The sequence below is a fragment of the Dendrobates tinctorius genome, unplaced genomic scaffold, assembly GCF_039654945.1.
Source record: "Dendrobates tinctorius isolate UK_male_01 unplaced genomic scaffold, ASM3965494v1 ptg000028l, whole genome shotgun sequence".
NCBI lineage: Eukaryota > Metazoa > Chordata > Amphibia > Anura > Dendrobatidae > Dendrobates > Dendrobates tinctorius.
The window spans coordinates 85,541,631-85,568,411 of record NW_027361696.1 but is presented as its reverse complement, the minus strand read 5'-3'; the positions used below and the strand labels follow the sequence as shown (position 1 = coordinate 85,568,411).

The 26,781-nt window shown below is 43.1% G+C and overlaps 1 protein-coding gene across 2 annotated transcripts in view; it reads left to right on the top strand.

The window, feature by feature from the left end:
• The window catches only part of LMTK3 (lemur tyrosine kinase 3), a 131,913-nt gene that overhangs the window by 74,107 nt on the left and 31,025 nt on the right, over positions 1 to 26,781 (top strand). The window contains exons 7-9 of one of the 2 annotated variants that reach the window (XM_073571143.1): positions 10,934 to 11,018; positions 18,246 to 18,394; positions 26,356 to 26,440. In XM_073571143.1, coding sequence (XP_073427244.1) covers positions 10,934 to 11,018; positions 18,246 to 18,394; positions 26,356 to 26,440 — 319 coding nt within the window. Of the gene's footprint in view, positions 1 to 10,930; positions 11,019 to 18,245; positions 18,395 to 26,355; positions 26,441 to 26,781 lie in introns of both variants that reach the window. The other variant, XM_073571142.1, reaches the window with a different exon arrangement.

Below are 26,781 nucleotides of genomic sequence, written 5' to 3'. Positions count from 1 at the left end.
TGTTTGGAGAGGTGAAGGGCAGTGTTGTATGTTCTAAGCATAAACTTAAAATGGATGAAATCTTCGTGTAGATTGGATTTTCTCCACAGACGTTCGGCGCACCTGGAGCACCGCTGCAGGAAACGTGTTTGCACCGTGTGCCAGGGTTGTCGCCGTCTGCGTTGTGGTGTTCTATTTATAGGGGGTGCAAATTCATCCAGGGCAGTTTGAAGTGTTTCATTGTAATGCTTCAATGCAGAATCAGGACATGAGTGGGAGGAGATAGGGGCCAATGAAGACTGCAAGTTCTTCAGAAGTTTCTGGGTGTTAATGGCCTGTGTGTTTCTATAAGTCTGGACAGTGGGGGTGACCTGAGCAGCCTGGCAGTTCTTTATAGAGAATGAAAGAAGATTGTGGTCAGAGAGCGGGAGAGGGGAGTTTGCAAAATATAAACAGACACTCCACTGTATAGTCTGTGGCAACTGATTTAGTGTTTTTTAATCGCACTTTATCGTTTGGTAGCTTTTACATAATATTAAAAGTTATGTTTTAATGATTTTCTCTTTGCTGATTTGTCATTTTGTGTCATGAGAAATTGTGGATCTGCATTCCACTAGGTGCTGTATTTTCAACTTTTCCTGTTCTCCAAGATCTTTCAAAGATTCTGGCTAGTGGTTCTGCTCTTATACTCTGCTAACTCTTTCAGTACCCTAAAATGGTGCTATACCAGAAAGCCATTGTGGAAAATATGTTGAAAAAATTCCCATCAGACTACTCTAGCAGCAGGGGGCAAGCTTCCTTGGCTAACCAAGGAGGAGAGGTGAGGGAAACACACAGCAAAAGTACAGGTACACTTTTAAAGTCTGGGCCAATTTCATGACACCCTCCCAGTGTCCATGCCCTGATGAACAGGTGTCACGGTTTCACCCCTCACTGTGTCTGGGATGCAGTTACTGACAACTCAGCTGTTCAATCTAGTACGTGCTAAGCTGTCAGTACTTTGATTGACAGCCTAGTCTGGTGCAGGGTCGTGCTGAGCTGTCAGTGTGTTGATTGACAGCTCAGTCGTCCAGTCTAAGACTGGAAGGTGCTGTTTGTTTCCAGGTGTGTTTTATACCGGGTTATTGCCAGGCTACTTAATTGGGCTGTTACTTACAGTATCTGCCTGATGTACATTCTACTACTGTGTGGTATGTCTGTCTGTGCCTGGTGTTCTCTCTGCCGTTGCCTGACCTTGGACCTCTTTCTGACCATCCATCTGTTCAACCCCTTCAGCTCTGATCTGCTATCCTCCTGGTATTCTGACCTTGGAATGTTACCTGACTATGCCTTTGTCTCTTCCTGCTGTTTATGACGTACCTTACTGGCTTTTGACCTCAGACTCCTGATTATCTCGTCTCACAGCTTGGCTGTGAGAAGTGACTCAGCGTCACAACGGGTATTTTAACAGAAAGGGAAAAGTTCTTTTAAAGATGTTCAAGCAATACCTAGCCAACAAAAGCAGCATACGCCCTAATTCCTCTGCAACCTTCAGCTATTGGGTCTTAAAGCTGGACACCTGGCACTTGCTGTGCCCCTATGCCTTGAAGTGTTGCACTGCCCTGCCACTAGTGTCTTGTCTGAGCGGATGTTTAGTGCAATTGGGGGGTCATAAAAGACAGGCATTTTCGCCTGTCAACAAAAAGTGCTGACAGGCTCACTCTGAAAACAATTAACAAAGCCTGGATTAGACCTGACTTTTCAACACCACCAAATGAAGGACGCACATAAAGTGTTTTTATTGTTCAATATTTGAATGAGTCCCCTCGGTTGTTACCTTCTAGGGTCTATGGATGATCCTACTTATAATTTTTTTCTGGCTTTGCACTTATTGCAAAGCCTTTGAGTGTAGAAGTACCGCAACTACACTTTCTTAATTTTTTATGAGGCACTCCAGTTGGTCTCTTTAAGGGCGTATGTATGACCCTGCTTGTAATTTTTGGCAGGCTTTTCACTGTGTGCAGAGTGTTTGACTGGTGGAGTAACACAACTACACATTGTTCACCATATTTAAATGAGACATCTCAGTTGGTGCATTCAAGGGTGCATGGATGACCCTGCTTGTAATTTTGGGCAGGATTTGCACTTAGTGCACAGACTTTATGAGTCAGGAAATACCGCTACATTACAATTTGAACATAATGTACATGAAGCCCTCCTTTATGTCTAATACATGGTGCATCTGAGTCCCTAATTTTTTGCACTTCTTGCTTCCTTCATAAAATACACTGAAATTTCCATTTTTTTAATAAAAAAATCCATTTTGGATTACATAAATTTAAATACTTTTTAAATGTTGCCTTATACACAATTCATACAGGAAAAAATGTTTCTCAATAATTTTTTCTGTAAAAACTCCAATTTCTCATCAATTTTGAATGTTTTATTGTCAGTTCTTAAAGTGGAGCAAAAAAGTGTGACAGCATTGTTCTAAGCAGCGATCTGGGAGTCAGTGTTACTTCCAGGGCTCTTGCCCATGCTGTTCCCCTTCCATTCAACACTTTTTCCATTCATTTCAACATTTTCACTGCTCCCCCAGACCTCCTTGATGGTTCTCCCTGAAAAATGCCCAGATTTCCCATTGACTCCTATTATACTTGTTACTTGAAATGAGCATCCACGCATTAGGTATTGCTAGGTTCGAGAAACAAGCATCTGAGCATTTTAGTGGTGGTTCATCTTTACTGTATAACATTAGCCAGGCCAGATCCGTTTTGGAGTTTACGTACACTCCTTCAATGGCATATAGAAAATGTGGATTATCATACCTTGTACAGTGGTGGTCAGGACTGTCAGGGCTATCACAGATCGGTGGCTCCCAGTGGAGTGTACTTTGCTTTCCATTTCCAGAGTCATTGGGTAAGTCTCTCTCTCTCTCCTGCAAAGAGTAAGCTCTAATGATCAGCATAGTCCTCTCTGTAAAATGTAAGCTCTTATGGTTAGCAGGGTCCATTCTCTCTCTCCTGTAGAGTGTAAACTCCTATTGTAGATCGTGCACTGGGGTTACTCATAGGGGATACAGCAAAGCTGTAATCAAGGAAAGCAGCCAATACCACACTTGCCAGATGAACATTTACTGACAAATTTAGATCGAATATTTTTCCAGCAAAAAATAACGTGAACCAAGTTACCTCAGACTCCCTCAGCCCAGACTGACCAGGACCACAATGCTGCACAACTCCGCAGGCCTGGCAGTAGTAACTATGATGCTATAATTCACCTAATCGGGCAATTGCCTAGTATGGTCATCATGTGTTTGCCTAGAATTCTGGAATAATCAAATGAATGTCAGGTACAGCCTCTTGGTGGTGCAGGACAGCAGCTCACAAACTTAACAAAATGACTCTGAGCCCACTTCTCCCCACCCCGTGGGTAAATAAGCGCTCCTCACCCGGAGCAGGCATGTGTGGTGGAGTGGGATCCTCCTCGGTACAATCCAGTTTCGATTTAGTTTTGCACTGAACTGATGCTATCAAGTGCTTGTTTCTACCTTTCTGAGTTCAGTGCCAAACTGTGTGTGCGTGTAATTGTGGCGCCCCCAGGAGTATGGCCGCCACAGTGGCTTTGCCTTCCTCCAGGGAGGGTAATGCCAGGCTTGGAAGCAGTGAAGGGTCTCTCTCGCAGTTAACCTATACATGCAACACAGTTCCACTCCAGGCCAGCAGGGGGGAATTGAAGGGAGGAGTGCTCTCTGAGGGCCAAGAGGAAGGAGTGGTCAGTTAGTGTGAGGAGGGTGAAGTGTGCAGACGTGAGGGAGAAGCGCGGAGATCGAGCAGAGAGGAAAGGCTCATCTTCAGTAAGAGCGCATGAACTGGAGCCTGGTCTCCACGGTTGTATGGATACTAATGGTCCTGCAACAGACACCAGAGAAGTAGGAGGCTGTAAATGCCCTACCCCCATCTAAGACTCAGAGGCACAACAGCACGGAGTGAGCCAAGAGAGGAATAGCGGCTAGAGCTGTCTGCCATACGAGGAGTGCTAGTAGAAGAGAATTAGGAGGAACTTCAGTGTAACTCAGTACTAGGAGTACTTCACCCAAATAAGCGCTAGGGAAGGAGACTGCACAGCCCATATGCTGAGAGAGAATCCAGAGCTGCTTCCAGGCTAGCCTGCTCCGGTACCATCTGTAATCAGGACCCTGGACTGCATTTATCATTTAAAGGTACAGAAATTGCACCCTGCTGTGTCTTTGTCTGCTTTCTATCCTTCTGGCACTGCTACATCCCCGTGCCAACCACATCTACACTGCCCTGGGACTACAGCTTCACCTGTGGGGAGCTTTTACATCTTTGCTGCACCATACCATCAGTCCCAGTGGATCTGCATGCAGCGTCGGCTTAACATCTCACTTGCCAAATACCACGGGTGGCGTCACGAACTATTCATTTAATCAACTACATTCCACCATTTCAATTCCCCCATTACTTGGGCGCCCAGGGCCACGGACCGGGTCACCGCTGCTGTGACACATCCCGCTGACACTGGCCCGGTACCGAGTACCCCACAGCCCTGGGAGGGCGACCCATAATATCTCAGTGTGATCCCTGCGGTGGGCCTGAGCTCAGGACCCTGCAACCTGGATCTTGTCGTTGTAATGCTGCAGAGCTCCGTTCGTACAGCTGACAACTGCATGAGTAGGGAATAGGGTGAATCTTCAACCGGTGCATGCTACCACTGCTGGCTTGCTGGAGGGCCCTCCAGCTGCGTCGCTGATACTCCCAGGGATTTCGGCTCCACTCTCTCCTGTCAATGTCGTCACTGCAAACTGCTCCCCTGGTGGACCTAGAACTGGGCACTATCCTTTGTTATCCGAAGAGATCTTCGGCTCAGCCGATGGCGCTCAATGGAGATGCAACACGTCCTCCCTCTTGTTGCTCTCACATTCTTCTCCTCAAGATCGCCACAATCTGGCCCTTCCTGTGATGCACTTCCTTCTAGTTGCTTGAACTGCCCTCCAACCCACACTCCATCTGGTGCAGTCCAAACCACCAGAACAGGCTCCATGTCACATGGCACAAGTCTCTGCCAACAAAGGAGCTGTTATTAAGTCTCCTCACTAAACTGAATATCTATCTATATATATATATATATATATATATATATATATATATATATATATATATATACTAGATTATGGCCCGATGCTATCGCATCGGGAGGATGCGATAGCATCACACCTCTTGCCATGTTAACCCTCAACACACACACTCCTCTCACCTTTCACCATCTCCACTCACTCTTTCACTCCACATACGACCCCTTCTCTCACTCCGTCACTCATACTCACGCCGTCATCGCCGCTGCTCCATGATCCCCGACATCTTCTTCCGCCGGCGCCATCCTGGATCCAGACGTTGTCCACGCCGGCGACATGTTCTTGCGGCAACGCCATCTTGAGTATCGTGAAATCCCGCGATACTCAAGATGGCGTTACTGGAAGAACATGTCGCCGGTGTGGACGACGTCAGGATCCAAAATGGCGTCGGCAAAATCTCGCGAGTTTTCGCCGACGCCATCCTGGATCCCGACGTCGTCCTCGCCGGCGACATGTTCTTGCGGCGACGCCATCTTGAGTATCGCGGGATTTCGCCGATCCAAAATAGCGTCGCCGCAGGAACATGGTGCCGTCGGGATCCAAAATGGCGTCGGCGAAATCTCGCGAGATTTCGCCAACGCCATTTTGGATCCCGGCGTCCTCCACGCCGGCGACATGTTCTTGCGGCGACACCATCTTCAGTATCGCGGGATTTCGCCGATCCAAAATGGCGTCGCCACAAGAACATGTCGCCGGCGTGGAGGACGTCTGGATCCAGGATGGCGCCGGCGGAAGAAGATGTCGGGGATCGTGGATCAGCGGCAATGATGGCGTGAGTATGAGAGACGGAGTGAGAGAAAGGGTCGTATGTGGAGTGAAAGAGTGAGTGGACGTGAGTGGAGATGGTGAAAGGTGAGAGGAGTGTGTGTTGAGGGTTAACATGGAAAGAGGTGTGCGGTGACGTCACCGGTTACAACTGGACGGAAGTTGTTACAACCGGAAGCTGCTTAGGGCATTTATTATTATATATATATACTGTATATATATATAGTGCTGTGCAAATTAATTGGGACAAAGCAATTTTTTAAGTAAAATCGTAAGTTGGTTACCAGTCAGTGATTCAAACCAGTTTTAACTGCTTTGAATAGGTGTGACTGGTAACCAACTTACGATTTTACTTAAAAAAATGCTTTGTCCCAATTAATTTGCACAGCACTGTATACCCTATACACAAATTCCAACAAAAATCTATAGAGGAGTAACAGGGTAAATGGTGGGCCCTGTAGGTAGTACTGCAGGCAACTAGTGTTATTGAAACAGAACAGCAGCTGTAAATATAGTGTTAGTACCATGCAAACGGCTAATGATGAGTGACTGTCAGTGCCATATCCCCCTCACCTCATGCTATGATCAGCGTGGTTCTCCTTCTCTTTCTCTCGTGTAGAGGGCAAGCTTTTATGGTCAGCAAGGTCCTCTCTCTTTCTGTTTCTCTCTTTCTTCTGTAGAGTGTAAGCTTTTATGGTCAGCGGGGTTATCTCTCTCTTACACTTTCCAGAAGAAAGAGAAAAAGAGAGTAAGTTCTTATGGTCAGTGAGGTCCTCTCTCTCTTAATCTCTTTTTCTATTTCTTCTGTAGAGTGTAAGCTGTTATGGTCAGCGGGGTCCTCTCTCTCTTTTTCTATTTCTTCTGTAGAGTGTAAGCTTTTATGATCAGCGGGGTCCTCTCTCTCTCTCTTACTCTCTTTTTCTATTCCTTCTGTAGAGTGTAGGCTTTTATGGTCAGCAGGGTCCTCTCTCTATCTTTCTTCAGTAGAGTGTAATCTTTTATGGTCAGTAGGGTTCTCTCTCTCTTACTCTCTTTTTCTATTTCTTCTGTAGAGTGTAAGCTTTTATGGTCAGCGGGGTCCTCTCTCTCTCTCTCTCTCTTTCTCTCTTACTTCAGTAGAGTGTAAGCTTTTATGGTCAGCGGGGTCCTCTCTCTCTCTCTCTCTCTCTTTCTCTCTTACTTCAGTAGAGTGTAAGCTTTTATGGTCAGCGGGGTCCTCTCTCTCTCTTTCTCTTTCTCTCTTACTTCAGTAGAGTGTAAGCTTTTATGGTCAGGGGGTTATCTCTCTTTTACTCTCTTTTTCTATTTCTTCAGTAGAGTGTAAGCTTTTATGATCTCTCTTACTCTCTTTCTATTTGGGGCACCTAAGCAGGAAGTGGGCCTAGTCCTCCACGGCCTCCTGGGGGCACTGCTGGCAGATTCTGCTCTCTAGGGGCTGGTAGTTCTATTGGTGCCACCCGGATTCGATGAGTAGGCTGTGGGCGCTCAGTCTGTGCCGGCTCAGGATCTGTCTCTCTTTGGGGTTTTCTAATTTCTCTAGATATGGGGTCAGTTTGTACTCCCCCTGTAAGTTTTGGTATATCGCCAGTTTCTGGGATTTTTTATGTCATTCCTCCAGATTCTGAGATATTCCTCTTACTCTCTTTTTCTATTTCTTCTGTAGAATGCAAGCTTTTATGGTCAGTGGGGTCCTCTCTCTCTCTCTCTTTGTTCTGTAGAGTGTAAGCTGTTATGGTCAGCAGAGTCCTCTTTCTCTCTTTCTTCTGTAGAGCATAAGCTGTTATGGTCATTGGGGTCCTCTCTCTCTCTTACTATCTTTTTCTATTTCTTCTGTAGAGTGTGCGCTTTTATGGTCAGTAGGGTCCTCTCTCGCTTACTCTCTTTCTTCTGTAGAGTGTTAGTTCTTATGGTCAGCAGTGTCCTCTCTCTCTTTTACTCTCTTTCTCTCATCTGTAGAGTGTAAGCTCTTATGGTCAGCAGAGTCCTCTTTCTCTCTTTCTTCTGTAGAGCATAAACTGTTATGCTCAGCAGGGTCCTCTCTTTCTTACTATCTTTTTCTATTTCTTCTGTGGAGTGTAAGCTGTTATGGTCAGCGGGGTTCTCTCTCTCTCTTTTTCTCTTTCTTCTGTAGAGTGTTAGCTCTTATGAGCAGCAGGCTCATCTCTCTTTCTCTTTCCTAGCCCTCATGGGTATTTTCTGAGCAATCAGTAGCTATTATTATTATTATTATTATTTATTGTTCTAGCGCCATTTATTCCATGGCGCTTTACATGTGAGGAGCGGTATACATAAAAACAAGTACAATAATCTTAAACAATACAAGTCATAACTGGTACAGGAGGAGAGAGGACCCTGCCCGCGAGGGCTCACAATCTTCAAGGGATGGGTGATAATACAGTAGGCGAGGGTAGAGCTGGTCGTGCAGCGGTTTGGTCGATCGGTGGTTACTGCAGGTTATAGGCTTGTCGGAAGAGGTGGGTCTTCAGGCTCTTTTTGAAGGTTTCGATGGTAGGTGAGAGTCTGATATGTTGTGGTAGAGAGTTCCAGAGTAGGGGTAGTAGCTTCCCAGTATTGAGATTTGTACTAATTTATTGATTGCAAATTAAATTATTTGGAAAAATTATTGAAATCCGTGAATTCAAATTTCAAAAGATCTACTCATACGGAATTGGTAATAGTTGTAATGGCTTATTTAGCAGTTGCTACCTTTATTTACTCTACTCATATTTCACGCTAACTCTTTATTTAATCCCGTATATAGTTTTGTTTTTGTTTAGTAATTTATTTATAAGATAGATGCAGAATTACATATACCATATTTTTCAGACTATAAGACGCACCGGACCATAAGATGCACCTAGGTTTTAGAGGAGGAAATTAGGGGAAAAAAACTGAAGCAAAAAATGTGGTCAATTCTCTACTAATATCACCTATCCTGGTAAATATGGTCCCATCATCCTCATCCTGATACACATGGCCCCTCATCCCTATCCTGGTAGGAATGGTTCACCTCATCCTTATCCTGGCAGGAATGATCTCCCTCATTCCTGTATGCAGGGCCCCATCCTTAACCTGGCATGATTTGCCCCATCCCAGTCATTGTATGCATGGCCCCATCCTTATCCTGGTATGATTGGCCCCATCCCATTCCTGGTATGATTGGCCCCTTCCCATTCCTGGTATGATTGGCCTCTTCCCATTCCTGGAATGATTGGTCCCATCTTTATTCTGGTATGATTGGTCCCATCCCGTTCCTGGTATGCATGATCAAAAAAGATGCATGATCAAAAAAGATAAAAAAACCCATTACACTTAAATTCCTCCGCTCCCTTGCAGTGTCCTGCTCAGGTACCAGCAACTGTTTAATGCTTGAAAGCAGCGCATGGCAGGGATGTCATGCGCTGCTCACAAGCAGAGCACAGCTGCTGGAATATGCACCAGAACTGTTAATCGCAGAGAGCGGTGAGTATTCATTCCTCTTCAGTAGCGCGCAGTGTCAGCCACCGGCTTGCTGCTGCTGCGGTCACGTGTGCCATTACTTAAGAGAAATGAATATTCTGAATATTCATTTCTCTTAAGTATTGGCACACGTGACTGCCGGCAGCAGTAGGAAGACGGTACCTGACACTGCGCGCTACTGAAGAGGAATAAATACTCACCTGCGATCTCCGATGAACAGTCCCGGTGAGTGTTCCGGCAGCTGCCCTTCAGCTTGCAAGCAGCACACTATGTCCATGCCATGCGCTGCTTATTATGCAAATTGTCTCTTCAGAGAGGAAGAAGACTAGAACTCTAGTGCCACCTATTGGAAGTAGCAATCCTAAAAGTCAATGTCGACCCTTTAACAAGCCTTGTTACATGACTTAGGATAAAAGCCAAGCCAGAATCTCAATTTGCAGACACTGTGTTTCGGGGGTACTGCCCCTTGTCAGTGCAAAGTGTGAAATCTGGTTTGGCTGTGAGAGAGGCGTCTGACCGATATCCAAGAAGTATCATTTCTCCTTGCGGAGAATGACATGATAAGCATGTCGGGATGAGGAGACTTAAAGCCGCAAAGCTCCTTCGGGAAATATGCTAATTATGCAAATTTTCTCTTCAGAGAGGAAGAGGATTAGAACTCTAGTGCCACCTATTGGAAGTAGCAATCCTAAAAGTCAATGTTGACCCTTTAACGAGCCTTGATACATGACTTAGGATAAAAGCCAAGCCAGAATCGCAATTTGCAGACACTGTGTTTTGGGGTACTGCCCGTCGTCAGTGCAAAGTGTGAGATCTGGTTTGGCTTACAAGCATTAAGCAGCTGCTGGCACCGGAGCAGGACGCTGGGACTGAGAGGGAGCGAAGGAAGGTACCGTAATTGTAATAATTTTGTTTTTCTAAAATCTTTTCTGATTGGGCCATGCATACCAGAAACGGGATGGGGCAAATAATACTAGAGTAAGGATGGGACCAATCATTCAAGGGTATGGATGGGGCCATGCATACCAGGATAAGGATGGGAGCAAGCATACCATGAACAGGATGGGGCCAATCATACCAGGATAAGGATGGGACCAATCATACCAGGAATGGGATAGGGCCAGTCATACCAGGATAAGGATGGCCATGGAATGCAGTGCATATTCGTTTTTCTTTAGCAACGGGCACAGGAGTTAGCTGGAGCCACTGTCTCCTGCCTCTGTGACCCGCTGCTCTGCCAAAACCGCTCGCCCACCTCCCCACCACAGCCAGAGTCAGTACATCCTGACTATAAGATGCACCCCCCATTTTCCTCCACATTTTGGGAGGAAAAAGTGTGTCTTATAGTCTGAAAAATACGGTATGTAGTATAATGTACACCACATTTAGTACTATTGAGTTAGCTCATGGATGCACAGCACAAAACTAACCCACGTGTTTTAATATCATACTGTGCATATTAAAAAGTGTCTTAAACATGGAACATCAAAAGTCCTTATCTACTTTGTTCATTCAAAAATGCATTGTTATATTTAGCGGAATTTTTTTTCCCATTTTTAAAAGCCATTGTATTGACAATTTTTTTTCTTTAAGAAGCCTGCAGCATCCCAACATTTTGCAATGCCTTGGACTGTGCACAGAAACTATTCCTTTCCTTCTTATCATGGAGTTTTGTCAACTGGTAAGTTTGCTTTCTGAATTTGGAGGCGGGCTTCTTTAACGGTTTGAAATCAGCTCATGTAAATGTCCTCTAAATGTTTGTATGATGGTGCAATATCTTAACATTTGGGACTTGTAATTTTTGCATATTGCTACACTTTATCTAAAAGCGGCCCAGTATGAGGCCCTAATGGCATAAATATACAAAAGAAGTCTAAAAAGTGCAAATAGTAATAATACAAATAATTACTGATTAATGAGATGCAGTTTTTTATTAATCTTTTCTTGAACTGTTGCTACCATTGAAGTCTCTATGAGAAAGTGACAAAATCAATAGAAAATATGGTGTATGATATACAGTATATTCAAAAAGTTGGAGTAACAGTCTAAATACATTTACAACTGTTAGCGATAATCATTGTCGCTGTGGAACCAAAAATTATTGATTTTAACGGATATAATCCTTGACACCATGGAATAGTGTACCCAGGAAAAATTGACATTACTGTCATTAATGGTATAAAGAATGTATTCGAGAAGAGCAAAAACATTCAAACTAGCCTGATCTGGGGTCTAATTCGGTCCTCCAAGGCAGCCAAACTAGGGCAGTCCTCCCATCTGCAGTGGTAATCCTATGTCCTATGTGCCGCTGCTGCTTACCAGGCTGCATACATGATGTCGCGGAGACTTAGTAAGTGGCAGAGGTGCCCAGGATGGCACAGAAGATTGCAGGTGCACAAATCAATGTTGCCCTAGACCAGGAGCCACGGGAACCGAATTAGATGCCGGATTATTGTAGATCGAATCTTTTTGCTCATCTCAAGCATGTATTTTTATTTTTAGTTTCATCTGTTGATATCTACTATACTTTATACTTTTATTCTATACTTTTACACATTTTCTAGCTATTGAAATTTAAAAATGAATGACATTGTCCTGGGGACACTTTCTAAAATACAGCATGTTTACTGGATGGGGTATAGCAGAGGCACATAAGGAGGAGGAATAGCCAAGAAGGGAGAGATTTATTAGGCAAAGTGCACAAAACTAGCGTACCAGCCATATGCCAAAGATATTATGTATTACACACACTTTTTATTCTCTAAACATTATTTAAAAGTTTTAAGAAAAGTTTAAGTGGTGTTGGAAGATTGTATCATTATTTTGGCACTAAATAATGATGTGGAGTAAGTTAGGCAAGAGGCAGCATTAAAAAGACAAGAGAATTTAACTTATCTAGCTATGGGTATATGTGCCAAATTGGTCATAGTGAACCGCTGATAAATTTCCTGCAGTTTCTGTCTGGTCTCCTTTTAGACAATTTATTTAGAACAGGTATAATCTGCCCTATTGTGTCTACAAGAACATTTTAGGATGCTTGGCGCTTCAGTCTTAACCCCTTTACCCCCCAGGATGGGTTGCATGTTAATGACCAGGCCAATTTTTACAATTCTGACCCCTATCCCTTTATGAGGTAATAAATCTGGAACGCTTCCAATGGATCCCGGTAATTCTGTTTTCTCATGACATATTGTACTTCATGATAGTGGTAAAAAAAATTTGATGCGACTTGCAATTATTTGTGGAAAAAAAATGGAAATTTGGCGAAAAATTTTGAAAATTTTGCAGTTTTCCACCTTTAAATTTTCATGTCCTTAAATCACAGACATATGTCACACAAAACACTTAATAAGTAACATTTCCCACATGTCTACTTTACATCAGCACAATTTTGGAACCAAAATTATTTTTGTTATGAAGTTATAAGGGTTAAAAGTTGACCAGCGATTTCTCATTTTTACAACACCATTTTTTTCAGGGACCACATCACATTTGAAATCACTTTGAGGGGTCTGTATGATAGAAGATTTCACAAAAAATTTACTTCAGATCCATATTTTTTATTTTTCCAAGATCAACAAGAGAAATTGGACCCCAAAAGTTGTGTAATTTATTCTGAGTACACTGGTACCCCATATGTGGGGGTAAATCTCTGTTTGAGTACATGGCAGAACTTTCAAGGGAAGGAGCGCCATTTGAATTTTTCAACGCAAAATTGGATGGAATTGCCATCGGACGCTTTGTTGCATTTGGAGAGCCCCTGATGTGCCTAAACAGGGAAACCCCCCACAAGTAACCCCATTTTGGAAACTAGACCATCTAGATGTCTGGTGAGCACTTTGAACCCCCAAGTGCTCCACAGAAGTTTATAACGTAGAGCCGTGAAAATAAAAAATAATATTTTTTCCACAAAATTGATCTTTCGCCCCCAATTTTTTTATTTTCCTCAGGGTAACAGGAGAAATTGGACCCCAAAAGTTGTTGTGCAATTTGTCCTGAGTACGCTGATACCCCATATATGGGGATAAACCACTGTTTTGGCGCATGGCAGAGCTCAGAAGGGAAGGAGCGCCGTTTGACTTTTTCAGTGCAAAATTGGCTGGAATTGAGATTGCACGAAATGTCGCATTTGGAGAGCCCCTAATGTGCCTAAAAAGAGAAAACCCCAAAGTGACCCCATTTTTGAAACTATACCCCTCAAGGAATGTATTTAGATGCCTGATGAGCACCCTGAAACCCCAGGTGCTTCACAGAAGTTTATAACGTTGAACTGTGAAAATAATAAAATCATATTTTCCTCACAAAAATGTTATTTTAGTCCGATAGGTAGAATTAGTAATGGATAAGTGTCTTATAGAATCCTCTCCATTACTAATCCGTGGGCTTGATGTCACCGGATAATACAAATGTGACATCAACCCTACAAATATGAACCCTACTTGCTACCACTACAGGGCAAGTGGGAAGTGCCGGGCAAAGCACCAGAATTAGCGCATCTAAAAGATGTGCCTTTTCTGGGCAGCTGCGGGCTGCTATTTTTAGGCTGATGGGTCAATATCCATGGCCCCTTACCAGCCTGAGAATACCAGCCACCAGCTGTGAGCTTTAGCAAGACTAGTTGTCAAAAATTGGGGGTACCCCATGCCATTTTTTTTATTATTTATTTAAATAATTAAAAAAACAGTGTGGGAACCCCTCTATTCTTGATAACAACCTTGCTGAAGCTGACAGCTGAGGGTTGTAGCTGTGAGTTTTGCCCGGCTGATTATAGAAAATACAGGGGAACCCACACCCTTTATTTCATTCATTTATTTATTTATTTATTTATAGCGCAGGCGGTGGCTGCTGTCTATTTTATCACTTAAATACAGTGGGGCAAAAAAGTATTTAGTCAGTCAGCAATAGTGCAAGTTCCACCACTTAAAAAGATGAGAGGCGTCTGTAATTTACATCATAGGTAGACCTCAACTATGGGAGACAAACTGAGAAAAAAAAATCCAGAAAATCACATTGTCTGTTTTTTTTTCATTTTATTTGCATATTATGGTGGAAAATAAGTATTTGGTCAGAAACAAGCAATCAAGATTTCTGGCTCTCACAGACCTGTAACTTCTTCTTTAAGAGTCTCCTCTTTCCTCCACTCATTATCTGTAGTAATGGCACCTGTTTAAACTTGTTATCAGTATAAAAAGACACCTGTGCACACCCTCAAACAGTCTGACTCCAAACTCCACTATGGTGAAGACCAAAGAGCTGTCAAAGGACACCAGAAACAAAATTGTAGCCCTGCACCAGGCTGGGAAGACTGAATCTGCAATAGCCAACCAGCTTGGAGTGAAGAAATCAACTGTGGGAGCAATAATTAGAAAATGGAAGACATACAAGACCACTGATAATCTCCCTCGATCTGGTGCTCCACGCAAAATCCCACCCCGTGGGGTCAGAATGATCACAAGAACGGTGAGCAAAAATCCCAGAACCACGCGGGGGGACCTAGTGAATGAACTGCAGAGAGCTGGGACCAATGTAACAAGGCCTACCATAAGTAACACACTACGCCACCATGGACTCAGATCCTGCAGTGCCAGACGTGTCCCACTGCTTAAGCCTGTACATGTCCGGGCCCGTCTGAAGTTTGCTAGAGAGCATTTGGATGATCCAGAGGAGTTTTGGGAGAATGTCCTATGGTCTGATGAAACCAAACTGGAACTGTTTGGTAGAAACACAACTTGTCGTGTTTGGAGGAAAAAGAATACTGAGTTGCATCCATCAAACACCATACCTACTGTAAAGCATGGTGGTGGAAACATCATGCTTTGGGGCTGTTTCTCTGCAAAGGGGCCAGGACGACTGATCCGGGTACATGAAAGAATGAATGGGGCCATGTATCGTGAGATTTTGAGTGCAAACCTCCTTCCATCAGCAAGGGCATTGAAGATGAAACGTGGCTGGGTCTTTCAACATGACAATGATCCAAAGCACACCGCCAGGGCAACGAAGGAGTGGCTTCGTAAGAAGCATTTCAAGGTCCTGGAGTGGCCTAGCCAGTCTCCAGATCTCAACCCTATAGAAAACCTTTGGAGGGAGTTGAAAGTCCGTGTTGCCAAGCGAAAAGCCAAAAACATCACTGCTCTAGAGGAGATCTGCATGGAGGAATGGGCCAACATACCAACAACAGTGTGTGGCAACCTTGTGAAGACTTACAGAAAACGTTTGACCTCTGTCATTGCCAACAAAGGATATATCACAAAGTATTGAGATGAAATTTTGTTTCTGACCAAATACTTATTTTCCACCATAATATGCAAATAAAATGAAAAAAAACAGACAATGTGATTTTCTGGATTTTTTTTTCTCAGTTTGTCTCCCATAGTTGAGGTCTACCTATGATATAAATTACAGACGCCTCTCATCTTTTTAAGTGGTGGAACTTGCACTATTGCTGACTGACTAAATACTTTTTTGCCCCACTGTATAACTCTCATCATTCTCCCCTGCTCAATAAATGAGAACCATGCTCAGCACCCGGCGCCAGGGAACAACGCTTACTGTAACGCTTCTTCCCTGGCATCCATCCGTGTGGTACTGATGCGACGCATGGACACTGACATCTCTGGTACTGTCTTTTCCAGTACTGGAAATATCAGAACGTGTTTTTGCATCACCACATTTTTAGAGCTATAATTTTTTCATATTTTGGCCCACAGAGTCATGTCAGGACTGTTTTTTTGCGGGACAAGTTGTCGTTTTTATTGGCACCATTTTTGGGCACATGACATTTTTTGAACGCTTTCTATTCTGGTTTTTGTGAGGCAGAATGAACAAAAACCAGCAATTCAGGAATTTCTTTTGGGGGGGTGGGTTTATGCCGCTTCATGTGTGGTAAAATTGATAAGGCAGTTTTATTCTTCGGGTCAGTATGATTACAGCGATACCTCATTTATATATTTTTTTATGTTTTGGCGCTTTTATACAATAAAAACTATTTTATGGAAAAAATAACTATTTCTGCATCGCTTTATTTTGAGAGCTAGAACTTTTTTATTTTTCCACTGATGGAGCAGTGTGGTGGCTCGTTTTTAGCGGGAGAAGATCACGTTTTCAGCAGTACCATGTTTATTTATATCTGTCTTCTTGATCGTGAGTTACTCCACTTTTTGTTCGGCAGTATGATGATAAAGCATTGTTTTTTGCCTTGTTTTGTATTTTTAATTTTTATGGTGTTCACTAAAGGAATGAACTAGTGGAAAGTTTTATAAGTCGGGTCGTTGTGGACACGGCAATACCAAATATGTGTACTTTTATTGTTTATATTTTTTTTTCTTTCAAATATTTATTTAATGATAGAATATATTTTGATTTTTTTTTTTATTATTTTGTATTTTTTTTATATATTTTTACAATTATTTTAAAAAAAGTTTAACTTTTTTACTTTGTCCCACTATGGAACAATCATTTTTTGCAGGCTGATCGCTTCTATAACATGGAGATAAAGCAGCATCGTCATTCTATAGAAACTGCCACCTCTGCACTCTGACAAACTTGCTGATCATGCACTGAGCATGATCAGCAAGTTTGCTAGCTCTGGTGACCCGAATGTTGTCATGATGACGTCGGGTCACCATGGCAACGATCAGGACCCCGCGACATGCTGCGGGGTCTCCGATTCAAGGAAGAGAGGCTGTTAGCTCAATGCCTGCTTCCGGAATGCTGCGATCGTGTTCATGTCTGTGACCGCTCCTTGAACTTAGTGCCACGTGTCAGCTGTCACAATCAGCTGACACCCGGCGGCAATCACCCGCACACCCCCGTGTACGCAGGCGATCGCCTAGATGTAATAATCCGTTCCTGGTCAGGGCACATGGACGGATTATTACGTCTAATGTCAGAAAGGGGTTAGAGAGAACTTGTCATGTAAAATAACTCTATTAACCTGCAGATATGGAAGTTCTGACACTATGTAGCGGCCGCGCTGCCAGGAGAAAATTAGATTTATTCCCCCCAGCAGCGTTCGGCATTCAGTCATGGGAGTGAAACCGACTCCATTTCATTCACATCTCAGTGTATACAGAGCGGCAGGTATAACCAAACCCCAGGACTGACTGACAGCCAGCTCAGCCTTAGTGCCGCCAATTGTCAGTCAGTGCCGGGGGCCCAGTTATATCTGCAGTTTAATAATGTTATTTTACATGACCGGTTCCCTTTCACATTATTAGATCTGACAGGTGTATCGTCTGTTCCTTCTGATCAGAGGTGAATTTTTCTCATTTCTGTTCTCGGGTGACGGAATATTAAAGATAATCTGTCACCAGGTTCTTGCCACCTAATCTGCATGATATACAGAGAAGTAATTCCAGTGATGTTTCACTTACTGGGCTGCTTGCTGTACTTTTGATACAATCACTGTTTTATTTGCAGGAGATTATCACTAGAGGAACTAGTATACCCGCTGCCATGTAGTCCTCCAAATTCATGAGCTCAGAATAACCCTACCATCACCACTTACAGGAAGCTTTCTGCCTATGCACAGTGTTCACAGAAAGCAGTCAATCAGTGGTGTGGGTGTGGTTATACAGCTTAGCATTCAGTGAACTGGTAGATCTGCAGAAAATAAAACTGATTTTAGCAAAACTGCTGCAACAGCTCAGTAAGTGACACATTGTTTGAATCATGGTCTCTACCCCTACATGATACCGCTCTCAGATGAGGTAGTAAAAAGGTTACGGGTATTTGTTTTGGATGACAGTTAAAGGGATAGTAACCTCAGAGTTTCTTTCTCTATATATCTTTTGAATGCAGTAAAGTCATTCTGCACATAACATTTCCTTGTAGATCCTGCTGCTCTATGCAGAGCTTTATGCCCTGATTTTCAGTTTGACATTGAACACTGACAATTCTTTTTTTGTAGGGAGATCTGAAAAGGTATCTCAGAGCACAACGGAAGGCAGATGGCATGACGCCTGACCTCTTAACATGTGACCTTGCAACCCTGCAGAGAATGGCATATGAGATAACACTTGGACTTATGCACCTCCATAAAACCAATTATATACACAGGTACAGTATATTTTGTGCTCTGGTAATAAGGCTTTTTGACTATTGGAGCATTTTGGTTGTTAATGATAAGTCACTCTTTAGCAATTTTCCAAAGATGGTGGTTCATTTCTTGATTTAACCAAATAATTTTTGCTTCCTCTTTTAATGACCTGTAGGGCTGACTCTATAACTCTTTTATAGAAGCATTTTTTTGTCTTCTATAGTATTATTAGGCACATATTCTGCAAAAGACGTATATACAGTGGGTACGGAAAGTATTCAGACCCCTTTACATTTTTCACTCTTTTGTTTCATTGCAGCCATTTGGTAAATTTAAAAAAGTTAATTTTTTCCTCATTAATTTACACTCTGCACCCCATCTTGACTGAAAAAAAACAGAAATGTAGAAATTTTTGCAAATTTATTAAAAAAAACCCTGAAATATCAGATGATCATAAGTATTCAGACCCTTTTCTCAGTATTGAGTGGAAGCCCCCTTTTTGAGCTAGTACAGTCATGAGTCTTCTTGGGAATGATCGATGCAACATGTTTTTCACACCTGGATGTGGGGATCCTCTCCAGTTCCGTCAGGTAGGATGGTGAACGTTGGTGGACAGCCATTTTCAAGTCTCTCCAGAAATGCTCAATTGGGTTTAGGTCAGGGCTCTGGCTGGGCCAGTCAAGAATGGTCACAGAGTTGTTCTGAAGCCACTCCTTTGTTATTTTAGCTGTGTTTAGGTCTTTGGTCTTCACCATAGTGGAGTTTGGAGTCAGACTGTTTGAGGTTGTGGACAGGTGTCTTTTATACTGATAACAAGTTCAAACAGGTGCCATTGCTACAGGTACTGAGTGGAGGACAGAGGAACCTCTTAAAGAAGAAGTTACAGGTCTGTGAGAGCCAGAAATCTTGCATGGTTTGAGGTGACCAAATACTTATTTACCACCATAACTTACAAAATAAATCTTGCCAAGTCAGACAAGGTGAATTTCTGGATTTGTTTTCTCATTTTGACACTCATAGTTGTGGTCTACCTATGATGTCAATTACAGGCCTCTCTCATCTTTTGTACAATTGTTGGCTGACTAAGTACTTTTTCTACACTGTGTGTGTATATATATATATATATATATATATATATTGGAACAACAGAAAAAAGCTGAGAAAAAAACGTAAAATGGACATAATTTCACACAAACTACCAGAGATAGGCCGGACAAAATTTTTGGCACCCTCAACTTAATTTTTTTTGCATTCTCTTTGGAATAAATTACTGCAATCAATCCCTTCTTACACCTCTCAACTGGAATTTTGGACCACTCTTCTTTTGCAAACTGCTCCAGGTCTCACATATGTAAAGGTGCCTTCTCTCAACAACAATTTTAAAATCTCTTCATGGGTGTTCAATTGAATTTAGATCCAGACTCGTTGCTGGCCACTTCAGAACTCTCCAGCACTTTGTTTCCATCAATTTCTGGGTGCTTCTTGAAGTATGTTTGGACTCATTGTCCTGTTGCAAGACCCCTGACCTAGGACCCAAACCCAGTTTTCTGACTCTGGACACCACATTGCAACCCAAAATCTGTTGGTGATCTTCAGATTTCATGATGTTTTGCATACAGTAAAGGCACCCAGTGCCAGAGGCAGCAAAACAAACCCTAAACAATTTTGAATCTCCACCATATTTGACAGTATGCACTGTGTTCTTTTCTTTGCAGGCCTCATTCTGTTTTCGGAAAACAGTAGAATGATATGCTTTACCAAAAAGCTCTATCTTGTTCTCATCTGTCCACAAGATGCTTTATCATTAGGATCTCCGTAGATGCCTTTTTGGATTTTTATTTTATTTCAACAACAGACAGGATGGGCAGATATGTGATCTGCCTATTCTTTCTACTTATTGTCATTCAATCTCTATGTTACATCAGCTCCCCTGATATCTCCAGTATTAGGCCTGATAGGGTGGGTAGCAGTATGAGCAGCCTCTTCTTACCTCAACACCTCTACTACTGCCAGTATTAGATCAGATAGACTGGATGGACAGCAGAGTGAGCAGCCTCTTCTTACCTCAGCATTCATTTTATCTCCAGTATTAGATCAGATAGACTGTGTGGACAGCAGTGTGTGCAGCTTCTTCTTCACTCAGCACCCCTGGTAATGTAATGATTTAATAGTGGCTGTAAAGCGGAATAAAATGTTTGGTTTTTTTCACTTCTATATTGCAGAAAAATTAGCAATAATATTATTAGGCACCTAATGAGTTAATTTTTTTTAGTTCAAATGGGTGTTATTATTTCACTGGCGAGTGTACTTTAGCTCTATGAGTTACTCAATTGTAATCAGGCAGCAACATTACTGAAAAAAATCAAGCCCATTCAATAACTTAGGTTTCTCAGTGTGTGATATGTAAGGATGCAGCTGTGATCTCTTGGTCTAACCTTCTCGTAATTAGAAAGTGATGGGAGATTAGAGCACAGAAGACTCACACCTTTCAGATAAGGTCCTTGTGGTTGAAGGTCCAGCACAGCAGTTTAGCCATGTTACATTGCAAACCCTTCTATTGTCTTTCATTCTCTCTTTGTACTGTCAGCTCTGCTGTACTGCACTTTCAATCACAGTTATGTATCTTGTGCTCAAAAGTTGCATTGAGCAAAACCGACATAAGTATGATTCCTCACTGGAAAGGTAGTATGGGAGGATGGGTAATAAAGCAGAGGTGAGCATGCTAGGAGATGAGGAGAGCCTATAGAAGGGGGTTTCAATGTGACACAGCTAAACTCAGATGTGCTACCCTTTTTCCCACCGGGACCTTATTAGGTGCAAAATACCTTGATTCCTAACATCTCCACAACAAAATGGCAAAATGAAAAAAAAAAAAACAAACTTGTATTATGCTTTGCAGCAACTACTACATTGCGTATCTAGTTCAACATGAAAAATTTGGTGAAAAGTCCATTTTAAGAGGCACGCACCTCTTAATGAATCAGGCGCCTCACTCCACCCTGCTCACTCATTAAGACTGACGTGAAAACACCTTATTATTTACCTGTTTAATAACCTTCAAACCTCTGATCACAGAGAGCGACTCCAATATTATTATAATACTATTATTCCAATTATTATTATTATTATTATTATTATTATTATTTATTATTATAGCGCCATTTATTCCATGGCGCTTTACATGTGAGGAGGGGTATACATAATACATTCAAAAGCAACATAAGCCAGCTCACCACACTTCCACCGCAGACCTCGGAACTCCGTCTGGACTGACGTGAGACAAATGGGAGAGAGCAATTAGTTCCAGCTGCGTGTAAAATTCTTTCTTTATTTCTTCAATAAAAATACATAAATCTTCATAATGTGAAGATTTATGTATTTTTATGTATTTTTATGTATTTTTATTGAAGAAATAAAGAAAGAATTTTACACGCAGCTGGAACTAATTGCTCTCTCCCGTATACATAATACATACAAGTAAAGTAATCTTAAACAATAAAAGTCACGACTGGTACAGGATGAGAGAGGACCCTGCCCGCGAGGGCTCACAATCTACAAGGAATGGGTGAGGATACAGTAGGCGTGCAGTGGTTTGGTGGATCGGTGGTTACTGCAGGTTGTAGGCTTGTCAGAAGAAGTAGGTCTCCAGGTTCTTTTTGAAGGTTTCCATGGTAGGCAAGAGTCTGATATGTTGTGGTAGAGAGTTACAGAGTAGATGGGATGCGCGGGAGAAGTCTTGTATGCGATTCTGGGAAGTGGAGATAAGAGGGGAGTACAGAAGGATAGCTTGTGAGGATCGGAGGTTTCGTGCAGGTAAGTACCAGGAGACGAGGTCACAGATGTATGGAGTGTGAAAATGAGGATGAATGAACTCATGGAGATCAACATCCAACACTGCGGAGACACCATCACGTGTTTCTCAACGCAGTGATTCTAGAGCACTGCCCCCATCCCTTATGGGAAATATGCAAAACATGCAAAACAGAAGCCACGGAGACACCATCACATGTTTCTCAACGCAATTGAGAAACATGTGATGGTGTCTCCGCGGCTTCTGTTTTACAGATGTATGGAGGACACAGGTTGTGGATGGCTTTGTATGTCATGGTTAGGGTTTTGAACTGGAGTCTTTGGGTAATAGGGAGCCAGAGCAGGGATTGACAGAGGGGAGAGGCCGGGAAATAGCGGGGGACAGGTGGATTAGTCGGGCAGCAGAGTTTGGAATAGATTGGAGGGGTGCAAGAGTGTTAGAGGGGAGACAACAGAGCAGGAGGTTGCAGAAGTCAAGGCGGGAGATGATGAGGGCATGGACTAGGGTTTTTGCAGATTCTTGGTAGAGGAATGTACGAATCCGTGAAATATTTTTGAGTCGAAGTCGACAGGAAGTGGAAAGGGCTTGGATATGTGGTTTAAAAGAGAGATCAGTGTCAAGGATAACCCCGAGGCAACCAGCTTGTGGGACTGGAGAGAGTGGGCAGCCGTTTACTTTAATGGATAAGTCCGTTGGGGGGGTCACGTGAGATGGAGGAAAGATGATTAATTCTGCTTTGTCCATATTAAGTTTTAGAAATCTAGCGGAGAAGAAGTATAAAATAGCAGACAGACATTGAGGGATTCTGTTTAGTAGAGATGTGATATCTGGACCAGAGATGTAGATCTGTGTGTCATCAGCATAGAGGTGATACTGAAAGCCATGATATTCTATGAGCTGTCCGAGGCCGAAGGTGTAAATGGAGAAGAGCAGGGGCCCTAGGACTGAACCTTGCGGGACTCTGACGGATAGGGGGTGCGGTGGTGCGCGAGTGGGAGATGCTGAATGTCCGGTCAGTTAGGTATGATGCAATCCAAGATATGGCCAAGTCTATGATACCAAGAGATGAGAGGGTGTGTAGTAATAGGGAATGGTCCACTGTGTCAAAGGCAGAGGACAGATCCAGGAGGAGGAGGGCAGAGTAGTGTCGCTTGGCCTTGGCGGCTAGTAGGTCATTGGTGACCTTAGTTAGGGCAGTTTCAGTGGAGTGGTGTGGCTGGAAGCCAGATTGTAATCGGTCAAGGAGGGAGTAAGGAGAGGTGGGAGGACAGTTCAAGATGGGCGTGTTGCTCCAGTAGTTTTGGGGCATAGGGGAGAAGTGCTATAGGGCGATAGCTAGACACAGAGGATGGGTCAAGAGAGGGCTTTTTGAGGATAGGTGTGATTGAGGCATGTTTAAAGCTTGAGGGGGAAACACCAGTTGTTAGTTACAGGTTGAAGAGGTGGGTTAGGGTTGGGATGAAGACTGTGGTGAGGTTTGGGATGAAGTGGGATGGATCGGGTCAAGTGCACAGGTAGTGAGATGTGATCTTGAGAGTAGAGTGGAGAGTCTATCTTCTGTAATGGTGGAGAAGTTGGTTTTGGAGGAGGGCAGTTAGGAGGAAGGGAACAACTGGGGGTTGTTGACCAAGACAGTCTCTGATGTTATCAATCTACTCCTTGAAAAATGAGGCAAAGTCTTCAGCTGAGATTAGTGGGGAGGAAGGAGGTGCTGGGGGGCAGAGGAGAGAATTGAAGGTGTTGAATAACTGTTTAGGGTTGTGAGACAGGGAGAATATGAGAGATGAGAAGTAGGTTTGTTTTGCTGCAGCAAGTGTGTCCTTGAAAGTAGTGAGGGACTGTTTGAATGCGATAAAGTCCTCATTGGAGTGGGATCTTTTCCATCTCCGCTCAGCAGCTCTGGAAGCCCTCCTCAGTTGTTTGGTCAGACTGGTGTGCCAGGGCTGTCTGTTGATTTTGCGAGCTTTGGTATGTTTGAGAGGGGCAACTGATTCCAAAGCTACAGCTATTGTGGTGTTATATAGAGCGGCAGTGGCATCCACATTGTGTAGGGAACTTATGTCTGTAAGGAGGGATTCAGACAATGAGTGTAGATCGAGCTGTTGAAGATTTCTGCGACGGTGTGCAAGTTTTTGAGGTGGGGATTGTGGACCTGAGGAGGAGAGGGAAGAGAATGTAAGTAGGTTGTGGTCAGAGAGAGGAAGAGGTGAGTTAGAGAAGCTGGATGGGGAGCAGAGGAGGGTGAAAATGAGGTCTAGTGTGTGGCCATCTTTGTGAGTGGCTGCAGAAGACCATTGAGTGAGGCCGAAGGAGGAAGTGAGAGATAGGAGTTTAGTGGCAGCTGAGAGGGAAGTGTCAATGGGGATGTTGAAGTTGCCTAAGATGATAGTAGGGATATCAGTGGAAAGGAAATGAAGTAGCCAGGTGGTGAAGTGGTCAAAGAAGGTGGTGGCTGGCCCTGGAGGGCAGTATATGACAGCTAGTTGGAGGTTGGAGGGGGAGTAGATGCGTACAGAGTGCACCTCAAAGGAAGGGAGGGTAACAGAGGGTGGCAGTGGGATTGGGGTGAAGGAGCAGTTATCTGACAGGAGAAAACCAACTCTTCCACCATGCTTGCTGCTGGGGCGGGGGGTGTGGGAAAGGTGGAATCCACCATATGAGAGTGCAGCAGGAGAGGCTGTGTCAGAGAGGGTGAGCCAGGTTTCGGTGATGGCGAGGAAGGAAAGTTTGTTAGTAATAAAAAGATTATGGATGAAGGAAAGTTTGTTGCAGACAGAGCGAGCGTTCGACAGAGCTCCTGTTAGTGGGACTGGGGAAGCTGGGGCTGGGTGAATGTGTATAAGGTTGGAGTGGTTACGGAAAGTTGTGATTGGGCGTGGATGGGAGGTAGAAATGGCTGTGGGAATGTGGTGAGGAGGACCGAGATATCACCGGCAGTGCAGTGAGGAGGAGCAGAGAGAGTGTTAGCAGGTGGGAGCAGGAGAGGGCATGAGGGGGCTGTGTTTTGAGACAGAGGATTGTATGTTGAGAAACAGATCTGAGCAAGAGGTGAGATGGATTGGAAGGATTGAAGAAGAGATGAACAGTTCCTTGCTTGTTGTAGGGATTAGTGGGGTTATCAGAAAGTGAAGGATTATAGGGGTCAGAGTGGAAACAAACAGAAACATTGTTTACAGTGACTCTTTCCAGTTACCTTCAGTTCCCTTCTGATTCCATTCTGGATTAATTCATATCATCTCACAGTTTTAAGATACACACTGCAGAGTAAAGTCTTGGCAGACTTGTGTTATGCAATATATGTGCTACAAAGTGCATTCAGGTGTGAAGCAGAGAAAAGTGGTCTGTGCTCATCTTGGTCAGACAATTAAGAGTGGACCAGATGCAAATGATCATGCCAGAGTAAACAATGTCATAAATAACACTGGGGTAAAGCAGGGGGTTAGTTGGAAGACATACCAAGTGAATATTAGAAGCAGAGGTAAGAAGTCTGTATGGAAAGCTGGGTGACGTACCAAGTGAATATTGGAAGCAGAGGTAAGAAGTCTGTATGGAAAGCTGGGTGACGTACCAAGTGAATATTGGAAGCAGAGGTAAGAAGTCTGTATGGAAAGCTGGGTGATGTACCAAGTGAATATTAGAAGCTGAGGTAAGAAGTCTGTATGGAAAGCTGGGTGATGTACCAAGTGAATAATAGAAGCAGAGGTAAGAAGTCTGTATGGAAAGCTGGGTGACGTGCCAAGTGAATATTAGAAGCAGAGGAAAGAAGTCTGTATGGAAAGCTGGGTGACGTACTAAGTGAATAATAGAAGCAGAGGTAAGAAGTCTGTATGGAAAGCTGGGTGACGTACCAAGTGAATATTAGAAGCAGAGGTAAGAAGTCTGTATGGAAAACTGGGTGACGTACCTGTAGGGAGAATAGATAGCAGGGCACAGTCTGTATGCATCATTCTGGATTAATTCATATATTCATATCATCTCACACTTTTAATATACACTCTTCTAGGATACAGACTGCAATAAATGATAATATCTAGAAGGTTTTCCTATTTTTCATCTAGCGTGAATCAATCCATGAAATATGCAGCATATAACTGCTAAATTCTCTCATTAATGTTTTATTATTTCAATTTTGAAAAATTGATTCTATTTTTATTTTTTTTTTCTACATAGCGATCTTGCTCTAAGAAACTGCCTTCTCACCTCCGACCTCACCGTCAGAATTGGAGACTATGGCATATCTCACAACAATTATAAGGTCAGTAGAAATTTTAATGAAAGTGAGGAAAGTACAAGGATGAGAAAATAAGATCTTGTTGTTGTGTTTCGGTAGTGGAAAAAAAAGGACAAAAAAATATGCTAATACTATGCAAAAAAAAAAAAAGACAACAAGCCAGTGTAGACAAACAAATATACCAATATGGGCCAGCTGGGAAGTGGGTGGTCAGACTATGCTCAATTCTTATCGCCGAGTACTATGGCTTCTTCAGGGATAGGAAACTGAAGAAAGTGGTGATGCGCATGCAGCTTTTACAGAACAAGGAGAAAAGCTTGGGACATAGTCTATTCTTAGGGTAAGTGCACACATAGTTTTTAGGG